Source organism: Triturus cristatus, chromosome 8 (genome assembly GCF_964204655.1).
Source record: "Triturus cristatus chromosome 8, aTriCri1.1, whole genome shotgun sequence".
In the NCBI taxonomy this organism is placed as follows: Eukaryota; Metazoa; Chordata; class Amphibia; order Caudata; family Salamandridae; genus Triturus; species Triturus cristatus.
Genome location: NC_140591.1, coordinates 1,196,963,444 through 1,196,985,177, shown reverse-complemented (window position 1 = coordinate 1,196,985,177; position 21,734 = coordinate 1,196,963,444). Strand labels below are relative to the sequence as shown.

The window sequence follows — 21,734 nt, the reverse complement described above, 5'->3', positions numbered from 1 at the left end:
GGGGCCAGCTATTCAGGCTATAAACTCTTATCAAACAAGAGACCACCTTGTGGCACAATATGCTACGGAAGTTTATTAATGCACAGAATTTCCTTGGCAATCCTTTGTGTAGAGTTGGGTTAACATAGAAGCTTTGAAATAAAGTTCTGCATTTTTCGTATTGTGATCTTGCTGTGACAAAAACATAGTATAAGACTGCCAAAAGGACAGCCTATAAACTAGCTAAAAGCCAATAAACAGTTAAAGGAAATATTTCAGGTACAAGAATAGGATACTACCCTTGTGCATCCATTTTGTGTAGAGTTGGGTTAACATAGAGAAAACTGCTTGGGTAACACAATTGCTAGGTCTGTCCAGCCCACAAGGGTGAGAGTGATTAAAGCTGGTAACTGATGCGGCCTAACGGCTAGGGCTATCGACCTCGAAGCTGGAGAACTGGGCTCGAGTCTTGGCAGAGATGGCTTAGCATCCTGTGATTCTGGGCAAATCCCTTAATCTTTCCACGCCTAAAAAAATGAATGTGTCCTTGTGTAACACAACTGGTGCTCATGTAAAGTGCTCTGATACTATTGGGTCATGTTCGCGCTATATAGAACTAAAAAAAAAAAAAAAAAAAAAGCATTGGCATAGCCAATAGGTCTCGCCTTTGGGACCTTATAAGTGTTTAGCCATGCAACAGTTGCATAACTAAATACTTATAAGGTCCCAAAAGCGAGACCTATTAGCTATGCACAGCGGCCGGGCGGCCGCGAAAGTGATCGCGATCAAACATAAAAGCGGCCGTGAAAGTGAAAGTAATCGCGGTAAAACGGGGCGCGCGAGCCCCGGCACATGCACTGTAGCTCTAGGCTGGCCTGGTAGCACTTTTTGGAGCCCTCTCAATAAGTCTCGCCAGACCAGCGCATGCGCTGGGTCAGGCGAGACCTAAAAAGATTTAAGTTGGTTGTTCTGATTTTGGTCACAAGTGTCCCACTGCCCCATCTCACAATGAGAGAGAGTACTATAAACACTGCTACAGTCAGATGGCTGAGTACAGAGGTAGACTTTACAGCCATCCTCCACAAGCATGGTGGTCTATTTAAAGATCCTGGGGTAGCAGCTATTACCACTGGCTTGAACTCTGATCCCCCTTGCTCACCCAGGCCTGTCTCAGGGGTCATGAAGAAGTAAACATGTTTCTGGCAGTCTTATTTGCGTTCTGTTGATTCCTCTCCTTGACCTTTGGCAGCAAACAGATTGAAGATAACATTGCTATGGTGGGACAAGGAGCCAACCCTCTGACGTCATTGAGGGTTTGACGTGTAAGTGATAATTCACGTCAGCTACGCGCCTACGCCTGGCTTTCTGACGAATAGACGTATTTGACGCACAGCAGAATAAACATGGTCTCTACTCAAAACAGCTCGTCATGAACACTATAACGATGGTCAAACTCCACCCAAAACACACTGCAGAAAGAAATGCTTTATTCAAGGTTGTAGTAAACCAACCGTAGATTCAAGCGAACCTCACTTCTATGAAAAGCTGCAGATGCAAACGTCTGCTAATGCTGCTGGGTGATTAACATTTGCTAATTCATTTTATCTGTTTACAATTTGCTACTAACATCATACATAGACTACTTTTCAAATAATTGTCTAATTACACACTGGCTCGTAAACCTCGAAATTAAATTAAGCATCCATGTTTTCGAGCAGCCGAACACAAAAATAGGAAATCGGAAATTACAATAAGTCAGGCATTAAAAATGCTGCTGTTGCAGTTATTTCTGCTACGCAAACACGAAATGCTAGCATTGGACAATACCAGGGACAAATGCTTCGTGACAAAGAGGAACACTTCGGTGTTCCTGCCACAGACGGGTGCTTCTGTTGATGCTGAATGAAGCACTCGTTTTTTTCACCATTTGGAAAATTACAATTACAGCAGATACACAACGCATTTGGAAAATAAAAATTACAGCTGACACAACTTGGACGCGCTCTCGCCACTTTCGTATGATTCTTCTAAAACACAGTCGTGAGTAATAAACGCAATTGAGGAAACCATGTTAATTATTCATCACGAGCGCAGAAGTTAGATCAGTACACAGTCGCATATTTTCTGTCGCGTGCACTCGCAGTCACCTAGAAGGTGCAGATTGGTCTCGAGGCTGATGGCTGACTGGAACAACAGGGCTTCTCGGTTTTCAATAGATGACTCGGCCTGCAAATGACCTTTCAGCCAACAAGCATAATCTTCTTTTTGGAGAACCTATGCAAAAATAAGGTAACGTTAATAAAAAAAAGAATTAAAAAAAACACAACTACATGTAAACTAATAACCCAAATGTAAATGAACAGTAATCTATCTATCTATCTATCTATCTATCTATCTATCTATCTATCTATCTATCTATCTATCTATCTATCTATCTATCTATCTATCTATCTATCTATCTATCTATCTATCTATCTATCTATCGTCCCTTGAGCACTATTGGAGAAGACTAAAGTGCATACATTATGACAGTTAATACATCATAATTTAAATAACAAACATGAAATAAATCGGCAAAAAATGTTATGAATCGTTTCCATTTAATTCAATCGCAAAAGGTGCCAAGGTTTGGCAGGAAAAACATGAATTTATAATTGTTCCTGGGCGATTACGATAAAAGATGAAAAATGAATTCGAAAATACTTTCTCTCCCATTTACAAAAAGAGGGCAGAAGGAAGCGGGACTCTTCCAATCTCATAAAAAGATAGTATTTAAAAAAAATGCAATGAAATAAAATCAATGATTTTTTCAAACGGAATTAACAGACAAAACCCATGAATAACACGTTTCTAAGACTGTCACAACAGAAAGTTTATAAACCACATTTTCCTTCCATGTGGTAATGAAATAACATAGATGTATTAGATTAACAATACTTCTAAGTCGGAAAGGAACAGGCTGTGTTTTCCCTCCCTCCCATCATTTCCGCCAGACTGTCCACGGGAGAGGAGTGTGGCAATGTGATGCCCTACAGCAGGGATGCTGACTCTGGGGCCCACTTCCTTAAATTGGAAGGAGACCCACCAGTGTCCCCTGCCAAACTGCTGAGGAGGGCCGTAAAATACTGAACCAGTTTTCATCAGTGTATGCTGCCAGTCCACAAGCCCGTGGGCACCGGGATGAGACATCTTGAAAAGTTAATATAAGTATAATAAACCCACAACTCCCATTTGGCGAGACACTTGGCTTGCCCAGTTAGTTGACTGTCTGGTGTTTGCCAATGGGACACAATAGGTATTTCAACTTTGGAAGACTTTAGGTGAGCTGACAGTATACGGTCCTTTGAGGATATGGTCATGGACTTCCACCTGCAAAAAACTCAATTTTTACGATATCTCCCAACTGTGACCATGCTTTTGAAAGCTAAGGAAGCAGATAGGCCCAACTCCCAGAATTCAGTCCGCTCAAAGCTAAATTAGTCATTGGGGCTCTGGGGAAAAAGGAACTCCCAAATCTATAGATCCCGGGTGACCTATTCACCCGACCCCAATCTATAATTGAGAGAGATGTGGGAACTTGATCTAGGCACATTAGATGATGACTGGATAGATGCACGGATGGCACCGCAGGTGCTCGCCATCTTGGTGCATCTCAGGATCATCCAGTTCAAATACTTGCAAATACATCACTATATTCCCTCTCAACTATGGTGCATGGAAAGAGCAAGTATTCCTAACTGCCAGAGGTGTAACTCTCCCCTCAGCACATATATTAGCACATGAAATGGCAATGAAGTAAAGTGAGTGACGCGCTGGGGAAAGTGGTAGATAGGAGGTTAATTACAGAGCAGCTAGGTTCACATATACTTATAACCATTGGTCTTCTGATAGCTGAGAGGGATCTGGCCCACCACTGAAGACAAGTAGATCCCCTACACTTCTGCGCTTCTACAGGGGAACCTGTCTACATTGCCTATGGGGTGAAAAAAAAGCATACTAAAATATGGAGCCCATGGTGAAATTACTTTAATGAGTGTTTGGGATTTCCTAGCTTCCTTGATATCCGACTGCCACCACAGTCATGATATTGTTCTAATCTGTTGCTCCATTGCGTACAGTAACTGTTTCTACATTGCCTAAAAACGACTTATTCCCATCCAATTTTGCGTTGTTCTTTCTTTTCTATATAAAATCAATAAAACATTTTTTTTAAAAAAGCTAATACTGTATGAACCATCTTCTTGAAGAACCTGGGTGGGTCATTCTCAAGCTAGCAGAGGTTTTAAGGCGGTGGGAGTCAGAGGATAGAAGAGGGCCCAATTCATAACAGGGCAGCTTCTTGCATTCGGTCCTACGTGCTCTTCTATGGCAATATTTGTTGCACAGCAATGCTGTCGAATATCTTACTTCAGGACTCCAACAGCAATGGGCTTCAACTTTGTCTTTCTTCAAAGGGTTACCAAGAGTTAAAGTTTGGGTTTATGGGATGTCATTCGCTGACAAGTCTGAGATAAATTGTGAAGTTGCGTTTAGGTTGGGGTGAGCATTTCATGATATGGAATTAGTTTAAGGGTTCAGAGATAGGGAATTATGTATTTCTGTTTCTATGAACAAGATGGAGAACCGGTGATAGCATAGTCTAGGAGGAGGACATGGCGAATAGTTCAGTAGATAGGAAGATTGCTGTAGTATTATCATGTTAGGTCTAATAAGTCAGAATAGGCCACATTACTTCACAAAAATGGCACTGAATTCTTAGAAAAAGCCACCAACCAGGAGAGATAAAAACAAAAACATTTAGTTAAATAGATTGTATGGCTGAAAGAGAATGAATAATGGGAACAAAACACTGGTTAAACTTTGAGAAAGTTAATAACTGCTTTGTAAACAGCAGGGTAAATCTACTGTCAGCTGACAGGTTGAGGCCAGTGTGACACTTTATCAAAGGGCAGAATCTGCAACTGAGTGGTTTATAGTTTAAATAATTAGACAATGGCAAGGGATCTTTATTTTGAATCATGGTGTAAGAAATTGGGTCATTGGTTGTGGGGTATGAAGGCCCCACTCAGGCAACAACCACAATCCTTGTAAGGGCGAACCAAAAAAGTCAATAAATTTAGCTGTGCTTAACCCTCCAGTAGCTTGGCACAAAAGCTGTCTGGCTTAACCTACAGGCAATGTGCTAAGTATTTATGCAGAACACAAACAATGATAAAGTGAAACCAAAATGCAAGAAAAATCTCAAAATAATTTAGAAAAAGAGTAAATTTTAGTAAAAAAGAAATACTAGAACAACAAAAGTTCAAGCAGTAAAATGGGAGCTATTAAATCTTAAAGTTGTAGGTAAAAATAGCACCAAGAAGAAAAAAGTGCCAATTGTGGGTATGTGGTCATGCTGGACCAGGACAAAGTCATAAGTTCAGGCCAACCGCGAAAGAGCGTAGGCTGGACACAGGCCCGAGTTTGGCCCACTGGTAGTTTGTACCTTACGTCCTTGATGGGAGTTCTGTATGCCATTGCTTTGAGAGGCTTCGCATCACTCTGCATTGGTTCTGATGAAGCTGTCAGCTGTGGGCAAGTCTTTCTGGGGCTTTGCATCGCTCTGGGTCAATTCCCATGAATTTCTCAGCTGTGCAGTAAGGCTTTGCATTGCTCGAAATCTGTTCCAATGAAGCTATCAGCTGTGCAGAAAGACTCTGTGGAGCTTTGTGTCGCTTGGCGTCAGTTCTGATGAAGCTTTCGGATGGGAAGGGAGGTTTTATGAGGCTTGCCGTTACTCGGCATCAGTTCCAATGAAGCTTTCAGTTGTATAGCAAAGCTTTGCAGGGTTTCATTTTGGATTTAATGGAACCCTCAGTTAGGCAAGGAGGTGTGCTCTCACTGATGCCAGCCAAGGGTCCAGGACCTGCGGGGACCTCTTGGGGATATGGACTCACACCAGCAGGTCCCAGCAGCAGGGCTCAGACAGGTCTAGTTCCAGGTCCAGTTGCAGGAAGTTAGCTGTGCAGTCACAGGGAGGTCTCTGAAGCTTGTTGTGTGCCTGTAGCTCACACAGGAACTCAGTCAACTAACCCTTGGAGTAACTCTGGGTAGCCTGGGATGAAGGCAAGCAGGCCCAATATTCCTTCACAGAAAGCAAGATAGAGTTTCAAGCAGCAGGGCAGTCATTCTTCTGTAACGCCCACAGGTCCAGGAGTGTTCTGATGAGTCCAGTGTTTATACCTGGCGCCAGCCTTTGTGTAGGGGGACTCCCTGTCGTACCCACACATCTGATTCTGGAAAGTTCTCCCCCTTCCTCTGGCAAGTTCCAAACTGTTCTGGGTGATAAAAGGCAGCAGAGGCCTGGTGTCAGGCTCATTCGAGAAGGCAAAGGCCTTTGAAGAATAAGTGGGGCTGGGTAAAGCCCCACCCTAGTCATCCTGCCAGGATGGCCCATCCTGTCCACTGCTAAGCCCCCTTTGTGTTACTGTCTGGAAGCAATACACAAGCACCAACAGCCGAGCCATTCACAGTCATGTGACCCTGGACACTGGCAGAAGGCACAATAAGACAGGTGGTTATAACCGCAAAAGTACGATAGAGAGAGGAAGTGGGTGTATGGCACAAAAAAGAACAAGCACGTGTGGGTATCGGGGGAGCAGCACAAAAGAGATTGAGAACGCAAGAACACACATGCAATCTGATACAGTACTTACAAAGAAATAGGTAGGTCCCTAAATGTGAGCAATGGAAGGATACAAGTCAGCTAGTCAAAAATAAAGAGGCTTGCTCCAGTGGAGGAACAAACACAAGAGGATAGCAAGCCATCAATTAAGAAGCAAGCAAAAGTGACAGTAAAGCCAACAAATGGTAAGAGATGGGCAGGCTCTAAGCCCACTTTAAGATTTTAGTATGGTTGAAAAGAGATTTGTGGCTACAGACAGCTAAAAGCTGTCTGGTAGGCGAGACCTAATAAAGAAAGCCAGAAACATCAGGGGAATATCATGGTGTAAGAGCCAACACTGCTGAACTCTTGCACCAGTACACAGGGAAGCAGTGGTTGAAGACGTTGAGGTCAGTAGGGAATAGTGTATTTCAAGTCTGTGTCAACCTTTTGTGCTAGTAAGTCAGTTAGCAGTATGCCTGCCCTTCCCAGTCAAGGACTTATAGAAAGCCTAACGACGAATTTTAAGAGACGTTCTCAAACATTTTGCTTATTTTCTTACTTCATGCTATACCTTTAATTTCACCAAAAGTGTATCACACACAAGGAACAAAAGTACAAAAATTATTTCAAGGAAACTGTTTTCATGCAATTTTGATACTTAAAGTCATTTAACAACCACAATTGTACCGAAAATGCAGAATGAACAAACGAACGGCCCAGTCAAGTAATACAATGGTTTAAGAAGCAGTAGGCGCAGGACAAAGAACTGCTAATAGAGCAGTTGCAATTGCCTCACCAGAGTAAATTTGCCTCGGTGTAGGACAGCGTACAACACCCAGAGGAGAAGGATCAAGGCCAAAGCTGCAAGAATGGTGTATGGAAAAAGGAGAGAGAAAATGGAGAACAAAAAGCAAAGTGAACAAGCATTGGCATAGCCAATAGGTCTCGCCTTTGGGACATTATAAGTGTTTAGCCATGCAACAGTTTTATAACTAAATACTTATAAGGTCCCAAAAGCGAGACCTATTAGCTATGCCAAGCGGCCCTGCGGCCGCGAAAGTGAAAGTAATCGCGTTGAAGCGCGACGCACGCGCCCACGCACATGCACTGTAAGCTCTAGGCTGGCCTGGTAGCACTTTTTGGAGCCCTCTCAAGGAAGGTAAACGAGGGACTAAGAATGGAGCAAGACATTTCAGTCACTAAAACGTAAACAATGGTAACTTACAACACTTGGGAGCGCAGGGGAGGATAAAAAGTAAAAAAAAAAAAGTGAAACGTTTGTACTCTGAAGAATAGAGGAGGACATGTGAAAGAAAGGGACACACTACGCCTAGGAATACACAGGTGGCATGGAGAGAGAGATGTCACCCTGCCCCCTCTTGGTCAAAGAGCATTAGAGCAAAAAATAGAAATAGTTCTACGGCAAGCCACTACATTGTAATTATTGTAAAATTCAGTGACAAACATCAAAATCTCTTTCAATAGAGCACATATGGGAAATTCATTTTCAATTAATTAAATCCAATTGCGCAGAATCAACTTGTTCAAGGGATGTTTTCAGGTACAAAATGATACTCGTCTGAGTTTTGATCTAAACCCCATTTGGTTATTCGTATGCCATAATGTGGGTGAAAAGTGTGATATGAGAATCAACTGTGCCTTATGCTCGCAATCAAGGTGCCCACCCTGAGGAGCCTACCTGGAGGGTAACCCTGTTAGCCCTCAGGAAGCTAATGGGGGTTGATTTGGGTTCAACTGGGCCTACTGGGTACAACTCCAGGACTAGAGGGGCTCACTTGGAGCCTATTTGAGCTGTGAGTGAAGAGTGTTGAAAGGATCAACAGGGCCTAATTACAGGCACACAACATCCAATTCTTACTGGAAAAAGAGTTTCCCACAGTTGGCATATGGGTACATGGGTCATAAGGTCAATGCTGGATACTCCTGGTGTGTCTCAGGAAATTCCTAGTGTGGTCTTGGCGACACAGGCTTGAGTCTGGAAAGTATAGTTTGATTTGATTGCAGTACTGGGAGGAATTGCCAGTGGTTCTAGATCATGGCTGCCCCGGATGAGTTCCTCAATAAATGCAACAAATTCTTTCCCAAGTCTACTTCCAATGACTGAAAGTTCTTGAAGTCTCATATTTTTTGCAGTGCTGAGCAAACATGCAGCTCCACTATGTTATCAGTGATAAAATATGAATGATAAAAAATACAAACAGATACAAAAACATACCCTTTTTGCAATGCATAAGGTGCGTAGTCCATCCATGGCATAGCGGTTAAGATAGTTCTGTGTCTTACTTCGAATTTTCTTCTGATATTTTCCTCTGTGGTCATCTATAAAGAACAAACAACACTGCTTTAAACAAGCAATCAACTTAAAAAGGCAGGCCTGGCGTGAGCATTTTAAAGACCTGTTAATTTATCTGAACAACAAATAGCTTGTCTAAATAACATTCAGGGTGCAAAAGCAGGGGAATATCCCAATCATATCAGTGATTATTGTAGGACAGGATTGGAAATGCTGCGGATTAACTAGAGTTGAATTTACTATCATAAAATATCACAGGTGGAAAATCAGGGTGCTTAGTGTAGATTTACCCCTGCAAATCATAAAAATACTATGAACAATAATGACTGAATGAGCGATGCACAGGACACTTTAACACCCAATCCAAGCAACAATGGATGTAATATACACTTATCAGCAACGCATTCTGCAAGACGGTGATCATCTTACAACAGAGGGAAAATTCCTGTCAGATAATTCACATTCCTATTTTTTTAGGATGACTGTGGTGGCAGCTTACCTGCTTTTCATCATTATACCTCAAGGCTTTCCACTGCACACCTGATGACAAAAAACAGTCAATGTGCAGTTTTTTAAAAAAATGTCTAAAAAATCCAGCCATTTCTGGTATATAGAGTGCCGGATAGGAAGACAAACAATTTCTTTAGTGATGCAGGTATTCTCCTTTACAGAAACAGTAGAACGCCTAGCAGATATCTGGATAAGTGTGTCAAACTACAATATTTGTAATGAGCTGGAATCTTCTGTCCTGAGTTAAAAGACCCCCCAAAATGTGGCTTTTTCTATTAAAGTATGGCTCTCTATATTTGAGTCTCATCAACCCAAGCTCCATTCATGGCCTAGATGGAAGCGAGCCAGCAAAGTTCTAAATGATTACATGTCATTGCTGACCAACTTTCTTTCCCAAAATGAATTTTCCATCTGAAGGGTCGGCATGCCTCTATACATACTCTAAAGGAGTTTGAGGAAGAAGCTATGCAGGTTTGGATACTGTTCTAATTTCTGCGGTCTAGCCAGAAACAGATAACAGCCTATTCAACGCGTCCAAAAGTGGACACCATGTTAGAGATTTCAAGGCAATTTACAGAGGGCGAACAAGTGTGTCCGATTTCAACCCCTGAAACAGAAATGCCATAGATAGTTCTTGGACAATGTACATAGGAAGAGAGAAGGCAATGGTAAGAAATCAGCAAAAAGTAAAGAAGACACAACGTATTAAGTAGTTTAGTCAAGTTTCATGTGTCAAAAATTCCCCAAAGCAGAGTGAAGGAATACTTTGCAGTTTCACTCAGGAAAGAATGATAATCAAACAGGCAAACAATGAATTAGCAGCAAGTTCAATTTACATCTCACAAAGACTGCGCCATAAACATAAATAATGCTCTGGGTTTATGGCAAAATGCACGGAGACACTACATGGAACTGGTAACTGCCACAATTAGGGCAGGGGCGGGCTGAATGCTGCTGTTGCAGCATTACTGCTGCCCCTTTCAGTGTGCATGTCAGGTTGGCCGGCTGGCAACCTACAGCCAGCTCAACATGCACACTGTAGGCCCAGCAATCCCCGGGCTGTGAAAATCAATGATAGGGGCTTGCCGGTATTCAAAATCCAGTCATGTGGGATGTGGATTCAAAGGTCCCGCTCTTGTATCAGGAGTGTAGCTCTGCATATAAGATGAGGATCCCGGAGTGTGGTATATGTATGGTTAGAATGAATCCACCAGTAAAATGTGTTGGTAACAAAGTCGATTGAATCGGTTCTTGTGCGGTCTTCCCGTACCGCCATCAGCAGTGAGACAGTATGGGAGCACCTCCAGGATTGGTTGGATTTGCGTTCCAGTGAGCAGGAAGTTCTTCAATTCCTGCTTTTAGACTCATTGGAGAAGTGCCACATTTATGTTGAGTTTGGAGCCATCGTGCCACACCATATTTTATTGAATGCTAGCCGCCACTGGGCACATGACACGGGAACACACTCCACATACTCAATATGTGTCGCCTGCTAGAATGTGTAGAGGACCACAATATGGAACTCTTTCTTGAGGAATGGATAATGCATACATTGAAACCAGAGGGCCACAAAATTGAACTCTTTTCTTGAGGAATGGATAGTGGACCATTGAACCCAAGAGACCTTACCAAGTTCTTTCCTGTTCAAAGGTCACACAAGCCCCCCTTATTCCCACCACCACCGGGGGCTCCGCTGTAGGCAGTGATCTGCAAGCAGTTCCAGTGCATTCTATGGATGCAAAGATGCAATGAGGCAAAGAAAGTGGCAATGCGGTTGGCCCCCATTAAATACAAAAATGCCACACTGCTTTCTTCCCCCATACTACACACAGCATGTGCAAAATCAAAGGAAACCATTTTGCGATGTAAAAAATGAGTCTGAGTTTATTGGGCTCAAAGATATGTTTATTTGGTGGACACATTTAAACGGCACAGTGCACTTGCCCACTGTTCTTTACAATGCATGAGCAAGTGTGGAACTGCACTGAAGTAGCAGAACAGAAATAACCTGGCCTTGAACCCTTCACCAGAAAATACACGACTGCCTGAAAACTATTATGCCACAGATACATCTGACACTCGCAATCAAAGGAACGGAAGAGTCTGCATAATTGGTAATATCAGAGCACAACTGTGAAACCTTAAAATCTGAATCTCTCTTTTTCTGATTCAGCTATGCCTCATCCATACTCACCTTTGACCTGTTTTCAGCCTGATTCTGTCCCTGACACCACCTGCATAAACATTAGGTCATGAAGCTAAAGTTGAGACATTGCAGGCTGCATAAACATGCAGGGTCAGCTTGCTTGAAGGTTTTCAGGCAATAGTTAATCCTTAAGTAATGTCTACTCAGAATAGCACATTTTGTTGTCCAGCCTTAAAACGTAGAAATTGCACAAGACACCGAGGCTGTCAGATTCTTACCTTAGCTCATTTGTGTGTTCTTTCCAAAAATCTATTTACCTCTGGGCGTTCCTTGTTTGTGATCTTCCCTATAAAAACCCATGTAGCCATTGTTCAAGTGTGCTCCTTTCCTTGAGTAACTCCATGGTGCTCGTTGGATGGAGACCCATTCTGAATGCTTAATAAATTACCTATGGTTTGTACTTCGCTCCACTGTTGATTCCTCCTTATTTGATAAAGAACCCGTGGCGAAGTGGTGAGCCCTGCACCAGCAGGTTATAGATTAATCTGCTCCACACAACAGGACATGATACTGATGCAGGACTTATTCATAAAAAATGAACGGTCATTGATGGAAACCCAGGGAGCAGAGGAAACGAACACCACTGAACCTTATATCCTAGGGGACATGCGACGTACTGGGAGGCAGCAAATATAGAAGCACTGAAACTTGTATGAAAGAAGCAGAGACTTTCCAAAGATGGTAAAGATGACATCACAGACACTGAAGTACAACATTGGGCCGGACAATGGTAAGGAGGGGGATTATTACTGGAGAACAGGTTTAGAGCTGCCATGATGCAGAGGTCCACTTCCCCTGAGTACCTCCAGTGGACTATGTGGGCTACCAAAACCGGGGTTTATGTACACAAGTATGTTACTAAAAGAGCATAAAGGGTATATTGCAGCATATGTGTCAGCAAGCTTAAGATGAGAGACTTAAAAGTCACATAATTGCAAACGTCTGTAGTTGTGGGACTGCAAATATGAACGCCATTAGTGATCTAAATTCAGGAAGGGCATCGAAGAGGATGGCTTCCCATTTGACAAGAAGTATAGGGACACACTGGACTGATAGGTTACTGGAGGTTACAGTGGAAGAAGAGCAGAGAGGATCTCTTCCTGAGACATTGAGAGACGCAAAGATACCTGAACCTGATGGCAGCCCCACAAATGGTGTGCCCTAGAGGCCCTTATTGATACTGAACACTGACAGCAACATACTCAGAAAAATACTGGCAAGCCGGCTTGCATGCAGCATAATAAACGTTTTTCATGAAGATCAATGCAGATTTATAGCGCACAGAAACATGGGGCAGGACTTGCATACACTGGTACATACAATGGAGGGTGAGAAGGCACAGGCAAATGGAAGTTATGAGTTCACTTCATTAGACACAGAAAATATTTTGCTTGAGTATCTAAGAAAACTGGGTTTATCAATAAAGATAATGATGAATGGATAGAGAAGTCTGGATGTGTGGCGGAAAAAGTCGATATGAGGTATGGGATGGCCATGACAGCAAAACAACAATGACCCATTATTAAACAGTCCATTGAACATTGAACAAACAATAGATTCACTTGAAGAAATGTCAAGTTCTGGTTGTCTCTTCCACAGTCATTAATGGGCAGACTAGCACCAGCGAAAATGATAGTGCTGCTGATGTGTCTGTACGCCTTCCACGGGAGTACGAATAACCCAAGGATTTTATCTGATAGTATTAATAAAATGATAACACATCTTTTTGTGAGGAAGCAAATAAAATAGGCTCAGACTTAATACCCTAAAAAAGTGCAAAAAAGAGAGAGGGCTGCAATCCCTACTATGGAACAGTACTACTTGGCCTCACAGTTGAAATATGATGTTGTATGGTTTGCAGACGAGGGGGTTTGGACAGGTACCTGCTAGAGGCGAGCAGGAAATCAATATCCTCATCACTAACAAACACGGAAGAGAAACTGCTTACATGACTGTGCAGCATACTGTTAAAAGATGCACCCAAAACACAAATGAAAGATAGAAGACTAAAAAGGCGGCTAATCTACAGCACTCTCCTGTTCAGTACAATGGTCAAAAGCTGGGGAGAGGCCGAGAGCCTCCAAAACTCCAATTCCATTCAAATCCACGGTACTCCAACACTCTCAAATTTAAAGAGGTACTAGTCCAATGAGATGTATTTATCCACCAGCAGAAGAGTTAAGGGTCATCACAGGAAAGCACAGTAACCGGCGTTGTACTCTGAGGAACGTCATAAACCAAAAGCAGCAAGACTGATCCTTGCTCCCAGACAACTTAGGGCAAAGCTAGTTATGGTTGAAACACTCTCTTCACGGCGACTTGAAGCCCCTCACCAAGTAGAGTAATCAGCAATAATTAAGTGGGGGGGGGGGGGGATGTGGCCAAGCGGCTAGAGCAGTCGACCTCAAAGCTAGAGAACCAGATTTGAGTCTCGACAAGGACGCTCAACATCCTGTGATTCTGGCCACATCTCTTAATCCCTCCCTGCCTAACAAAAATGAATGTGACCATCTGTAACGCAACTGATGCTCATGTAAAGCACTCTGATACCTTCGGGTCAAGTTTGTGCTATATAGACCTCAGAGGAAAAAAAAGTGCATTTCATAGGGTTTAAGTCACGTAAAGGATTATTTAATGGGTTTTGACCTGGTCTGCCTTAAAAAAAACTTGGTGAATAGGCGACTATAAGGCAGATAAAGGAAGACCAGCTGGTGGACTTACAAGCCTGTGTCAATCTTCCATAAACTGTAAAATGGAGAGAGTAAACTCAGAAAAATCAAGGATTTTAGAGACTTCAATTAAATTCCGAAACAAACGCAATCAAAATCTGCTTGTTCTTTGTATATACCTGAACCCAGTTCGAAAATCCAGTTCGAAAATCCTTACGCACCAAGGCAGACTACCATAAAACCTATCTCCATGAAATAGTATTGGCCAATCAACACACTGAATTAATTGTCAAAGGCGACTTTAATCTGAGTTTGTTTAACTACTGTGACAGTTTAAAATCCACGAGGCAGATGGATTTAATATCGGACATTCCCCATCAGTTCTTCCGTCCACATTGGTGCGATACAATAGGAGACACCCAGGTTGAATCTTTGCATTCTCTCGGCCTTCACGCATTGAACGCATGCGGCAGCCAAGACCAACCGGCTTCATTTACACACAGCTCCCCCAAGCATGGTGCTTTACTGGACTACATATTTCTATCACTGCCATTATTCAGCCAGCTGCAGGAATTTCAAATAGATCATAGATTGAAAAGGGACCATGTCACACAAAAACTAGAACTCTGGATTCAAGGCTATAAACTTGATTGTTTTAATATGATAGGAGAGGGTATTTTGTCTCCCAGGATAGATCGAATTAATTGGTCCTTGGATGCAGAAAAATAGTTAAGTGTGAGGATGCAAGCCTTCGGGGAAGTGTTCCAACTATGTAACTATGATTACAGTGAATAATCAACTCTATTATCCAGCAACGTGGGACACAGCCATGCATGACATTCACTTGATGCTAAGGGGAACAAGGCACAAATCGAGTGATCATTTAATACTCTCAGCAAATCCCATGTCCTCATGGTATACCACCAGCCTACGCATTGAAAACAGGAAGCTAGCCAAATGGGTCAGGACACTTGGAGCAGCAAGCCAAGACACTGAACACCAACAAGTCCAACTCACACAGATGCAGAAATGCTACAAAAAGTTAGGTTGGGAGGCAAAGCAAGCAGCAATTGGGTGGACATGGTTTTCTTTTTTTGTCTGAAGCTGCCAGGCCGGATAAAACCCAAGAATTTTGGAGATGGGAGAATTTTGGAGATGGATGAATACCCTCACTGCCTCATACAATTCTTCGAGGCACAAACAATTGGACAGCAGCACATGGGAGAACTATGTATCTGGTCTATATAACACCATGCCAATACCCTAACACTCAATTCTGGCTTCCCCCAGAAAGAGTCCCACAATGATGCTTCCACCAAGCACTCTATCCTTCGCCAGATCCCTCAAGATTATGCCCTTAACAGCTGAGAAAGACATTTTAAATTGGAGAACCAATGGAGCACCAGGGCCTCATGGAATGCCTACGGCAATTATTATAACCGAGCCACTTTTTTGGAATAAAGCAATAAGTCATGTTTTTGATAATGTATCAACTTGTGTGATACCACCATCATGGCAGGGCAGGAGGCATATATAGTTCCCATCCACAAAAAAGGAAGCAGGGATGACCCAGAGAATTACAAGCTGTTAGCCTTGGTGGATGTGCATGCCAAATTTTTTGCCACATTGATTTTAGAAGATCTAGAAGAATGGGCTGCAACATCAAATATAATTCTTTGTTTCCAGACAGGTTTCTACAAAAATACCTGCACCATAGACAACATATTGGCACTTGCTATCATAATCCATGAGACTATCAGCAGTAAACATTCTTTACACCATTGTTTTATTGACAAAAAAATAGGACCATGCTATGAAAGAAACTGAGCAACTGGGGGCTGCCTGAAAAAATATTAAACCACAAGATTACTCTTTACTCCAACAACTGGGTCCAAGTCAAGCTCAGTAATGAAGGCGACTGTCTAAGATAATTTGTATTGATAAAGGGCTAAAACAAGGCTGCGTTCTAGCCTGATAAAGGGCTAAAAAAACCAAGGCTGAGTTCTAGCCCCAATTCTCTTTGATTTATACACTACCAATATTGAGTCTGCTCTAAATATTGCAAAGCCTTGTCCGGACGAGACTCAACAGCCAAACCTTGTTTCTTGTGCAATTATGAGGATGATACAGTACTTCTGGTTTTCTCAGCAACTGGTTTCCAATTCTCTCTTAATAACCTCTGCACTTATTGTAAGGAAAACAAACAGAAACTAAATCCAGAAAAGACAAAAATTGTTACGTTCACACGGAACCACAAGCGTCAGCAATGGTTATGGAAACTAGGAGAGCATAGAATCAGTACGAACTACTCCTATAAATACTTGGGAGTTGAATTTGAAACTTTGGGTGCATCAAACAGCCACATGACCGCTCTGCAAAAACGTGCCTCAGGGATAGCGGTTGGACTGTGCAAAATAGCGAGCAAGATCACAAGCCCTTCTCTTCTGCCACTATTTAAGTTACCTAAACCACATTTCTACCTGCTCTGACTTATGGTTTGGAAGTATTTCCAGATACATTTGGAGACTGGTTAAACAAAAGCCAATTACGACTCTTTCATCAACTCTTCAGGCTCCCAAACTCCATGAAAGGCCCCCGTGTAAGATTAGAATTTGGCCTCACAGGACAGATAATGTCACAGAGGGCCGCATTATTGAAAATATGGTTTAAATTAAAGAAGGCCAAAGTAGGGAGTCTCAAATTCCACTTGGACAAAGAGCAGTTTAACCAGCAGGCATTCCCCTGGCTGAGTGTGGTTTGGAAGTTCGCTGAAGAGCTCCAATTGATCCTCAGTCTGGATCCCACTTTATCGTACACGGCCTTCAGCAAATAAAGATCTTACGATCCTTTGTTGAAAAGCTCACAATCAACACGTACTTGCAACTTATAAGGAGTTGAAACCACAATCCTACGTGTCACTCCCTAGATCATGAGATTGTAAATTAACGTTTTTACACCTACAGATGGGGCTATTCGATGCAGGAGAAGTGGCCTAAAGCTGGAAGTATCTGCAGGTGAACACTTGTTGCCGGTTTTGCCCTTTCACCAAAAATTCTCTGACTCATGTACTATGCACCTGCCCTAGCTTTGAGTGGGAAACCAGTATGCAGAGAACTCAATCGGTCTGTCAGCAGGCCATCAAACATTTCTTCCAGGGATAAAAACATCAGGCTCACCGAGCACTTTGCAAAGTTTATGGACAAAGTAGCAGCACATCTCGATTGTCAGAAGGCATTGGAAGCAATATCTGGACCGTCATAAACATCTTCCAGTACTGCCACACCATGCACTTCACATTCTGTCCCCTGTAGCTCAATATCTTTGGAGATGTGCAGTTGTAGTATGAATTGACTGACGTTAGCATATTTCTTTTTATATAGTGATGATTTCAGTTATATGGATCTTACTATTTAGTGGATATAACGTACTATGCACTTTAACTCTGAAATCCTATGCATTTTAAATTCTGTCCTCTTTAGCTCAATATCTTTGGAGATGTGCAGCGGTAGTATGAATTGACTGATATTAGCATATTTTTTAAACAGAGACGATTTTTGCTACATGGATTTTACTATTTTAGACGATAAAACATGTATTAGCACTTTAACCCAGCATCCTTGTCCGTAAGCTGCGGTAAATTGGCCTCTGTACCTCTGCCGGGCTGAGGAGATAATCTTATTGTAACCACAAAGTTTTAATTGTTGCCCAGAGAGAGAGAAAGCATGTTCAGCTAATTGAGAAGTGTTTGTTTAACTGTTTGAATGGTTTTAATTAACTTTTAAATAAACTTATTGAATATCTGAATAGGAGACTATGGGATTGGGACTGTGAACCAGAATTCACTGACAAGAGAATGGATGAAAGCATGAAAACTGTTAGTCGATGCAGTAACTAAAATCAAATATAGGCTGACACGGTTCACCATCCTACAAAGAATATATACCACACTGGTGATGTTACATTAAATTGACAGTACAAGGTACAGTACAAAGAGAAGCAAATGTAGCCAGTGTGATGAGACGTTAGCAGACTTTGTCCATATGGTATGCTGCTGCCCTGCAATAGAATAATACTGCAAGGAAGTGTGTGCATGATTTGCATAGGTGATGGGAACGTACACCCTTGTACATCTTTGGCCTATCTTCTGAGAATACTGAAGATCAGGAATAAAATGAAAGAGCAGTAAAGTTGCAATAATGCTGGCCAAGCAATGGATTACCATCCACTGGACGAGTCAGGAAGCACCAACGATAGAAAAGTCGATCAATGACTCATGGATCGATAAAGGTTGAAGACCTACATATAATTTAGGTCTGAAAGAATGAGAAATCGTTAGAAGACCTAGAGGTGGGAAGGCCTTCCACAAGAGATCACTTGTTCCTGATAAATGACAGACCACTCTGAAATAACACTAATGAGGGCAATAAGAAATGTGGAAGGTAAGGAAAATGTTACAAGGGTGGTAATGCAGGGATAAATTGAGACACACTGAACTTGACACTTGTGTAACACTGAGTTGTTGAGAACTTCGATCGTGCTGATTGGAAGACTTGTAAATTCTATTGTTGTTGGTACAACATCGAAGTAAAATTAGCCATATGATTGAACATGCATTTTGTGGCTGAGTTAAGATATAAGAAATTGGATTGGAATTAAAGCCAGACTGCTGTATATTTTACAATAAACAATAAAATAGGTTTTGAATTAAATGGATGAAGTTGTAAAGGCACAGAGGTTACTATCTTCTCTTTAAACCACTGCATAAGTCCATCCTACCTTCCTCTATCTTCTCCGGGTGCAAATACCATGAGGTAGAGAACCCAATGTACCTCAGTGTGGACCTTCGGCCTAATTTCCCATGACTGTACCAAGGCATAAGGCATCTGTGTCAACCTGCTTAAGAGAGTGAACCCAAGTAGCCTAACCACAACAGTCTGTCTGTAGAGAATGATCCGAAGAGACTGAACTCTTAAACCAACGTAAAGAATATGGGAACACTCCATTGAAATCTCTGGAGATTCTTTATGCGTGGGAAATACAATTGTGTGAGTGATGGATTTATTTGAGACTGCTAGTACTTTCCTGTAAATTACTGTTATAATTCCCGTGCATATAGGTCCTCCAAGTATCTTGTACCAACATGACTCAGTGTTTGAAACTGAGAAACGAAAGCACCCAACACAGAACATCCATGACATTACTGCACTCAGCATGATGCTAAATGATGCTGCTGCACATGCACAGAATGTTTTGCCGGGTCAGAACTTGATCAGAAGCGCTAACTTTGTAATGTTGCTAAGATGGCAGCAAATACAGAAAGGAATGAGATCAAATAAACTACCAAGATATCCCTGCACTGGCACATTTTGCCTTCTGGTACTTAAAGTTCTATTTAATTCTCAAAAACATGGCACTGATTGAATCTTTAGAATACTCTATCCAGCTCCATTGTTTGGTAATTGCTTACGGTATCCTAATTCCTAAAGCAACATCACCTTTTAAGGATATGACTTAATTACTGGCGATTACACATTCCCTACCCAAGAAAAAAAACACACATAGAAGTTTCTGAAATTACAAAAATATCAGGTAATACATTTGCTAAGGTTTGCCTTGATCCTCTGAGCCTGCTTGGATGTGAAGAACTGGTCAATCACCATCTTCTTCTCTCTTTAAGCTACAGCAACATCATCACATAGTTAGATTTTGTGCTATGTGTTAACTGGTGAAAAATGTAGGCATGAAAGTCCTCCCACTGTGCAGACAGCAGCGCCATACTGCACTTAAATTAACATTTCTAGTTTTTCTTCCAGTTGAAATGATATTTTTCTAGTCCTCCATAGGTATTACACTTGCTTTGTTTGCTTCACTAGAAAGCTCAAGGCTCGGCTGGACAGGACTGCACCCAATTTGCAGCCATACCCATAGGAAAGGGTGAGTACTCCCTCACCTATGTGGATGTTGATTGTTGGTGTCAACAAAATACAATTAGTATTATATGCAAAGCTGCAAAATGTGTTATTTGAGAACATCAGCGTTAGGTTAGAGGTTGCATAGGTCGCCCTAACATAGTGGCAATATCTGAAGTCATATTGGCAAGACAGGAGCCCGATTCTCGTCCTGAAGAATGCCGCTGACTCATTAGAGCCAATGGCAGAAACTTATTGACGACAATAGTGGTGATGGAGTAATTGTTCCCTTAATCCCCACATTTCAGCTTTTAATACCAAGTAAAACCCTATGATTAAATATGACTTGGAGTAGTACATTGTTTTTTAAATCACTGCTTGCACGGGCCCTCACTTAAATGATTAGAAGTGCCCCCCTGTTTTCAGGTGTAGGCCAGCTCTCTATCCAACCGGGTTTTTAGAGAGCGAGGACTGCCTATGATAAAGCATGACACCTGGGTGTGTGAGGACAGTCCTTCACATTTTTTGAGATGCCCAGCACTACATCTATTTAGTGCTGATAGGGATACGGTTACAACACATAAGTGACTACAACTTTCGGGTAGCTTCTACAGTGTGTATATAGTATCTCAAGAGCAACCATTTTCGTGGGTCTCTGCTGTGTTCACTGTATTACAAATTTAAGATAGAAATGCATTACTTTCAACACTTTAGGTCAATTATGTACCCATATTCGTATAGAATTCCCTGCCAACCCCACCACGTTGCCCTAAGCCAGAGACCAAAGAACCAAAAAAGTGTGAAACAATAAGTAAAAGCACCAAGGTTGGAGCTTGGTTCCTGGGGATATGTAATGTTCTCAAGATGGTGCTTCCTTCGATATCACATATTACTTCTCTTCCAGTGACGTCACCTCCAGTTGACCTACAGGATGAATCCTCCAACGTAATTATTTTTTAGGACTTGTGCCCTGTCCTTTTTTTTCATCTATGCCATAATCTATGCCCAGTGTAGAGCATTTAAATGTAGAGATGCCAATGTGTACTAGTACAAATGAAAGAATGAAATAAAAGAATCACCCACATTCCCGAAACAACACCTCTCTCATTGTGATATTCACAATGATGAGGGTGTGCCATCTACACACAACAGCGTCAGTTCCAAAACAAATGCATATTTTCTTGGTTCCTTTTTCAATAGATCAGCATGTTTCTATGAAATAGCCGAAATAAGCTAAGTGCGACTATTCTGTAGCCCATTACTACAATCTAATCCAAAGTTCTCCGAAGTCGGTCCTGGGGGCCGGATTAATGCCAGATTTTTAGCCTATCCCTATTTAGATACATGTGGTTATCTAAAAAATCTGGCAGGAGAACCCTGATATTCTAATCTAATCAAACAAGAATTTATTGCAAAGTTCTTCTAAACCTGATTGTAGCTTCTTTGCAAAAACAACAGTTGATGGACAGAATGCAGAACAATGTCATACATTCACCCCAGT

General features: G+C 41.9%; 1 protein-coding gene across 1 annotated transcript in view; it reads right to left on the bottom strand.

Moving 5' to 3' along the window:
* The window catches only part of ATP10A (ATPase phospholipid transporting 10A (putative)), an 831,750-nt gene that overhangs the window by 120,671 nt on the left and 689,345 nt on the right, over positions 1–21,734 (bottom strand). Inside the window, exons 11-12 of the mRNA XM_085622881.1 lie at positions 8,862–8,965; positions 2,127–2,253 (exon numbers count right to left, since the gene is read on the bottom strand). Of these exons, the coding sequence (XP_085479007.1) occupies positions 2,127–2,253; positions 8,862–8,965 (231 nt within the window). The remainder of the gene's footprint in view (positions 1–2,126; positions 2,254–8,861; positions 8,966–21,734) is intronic.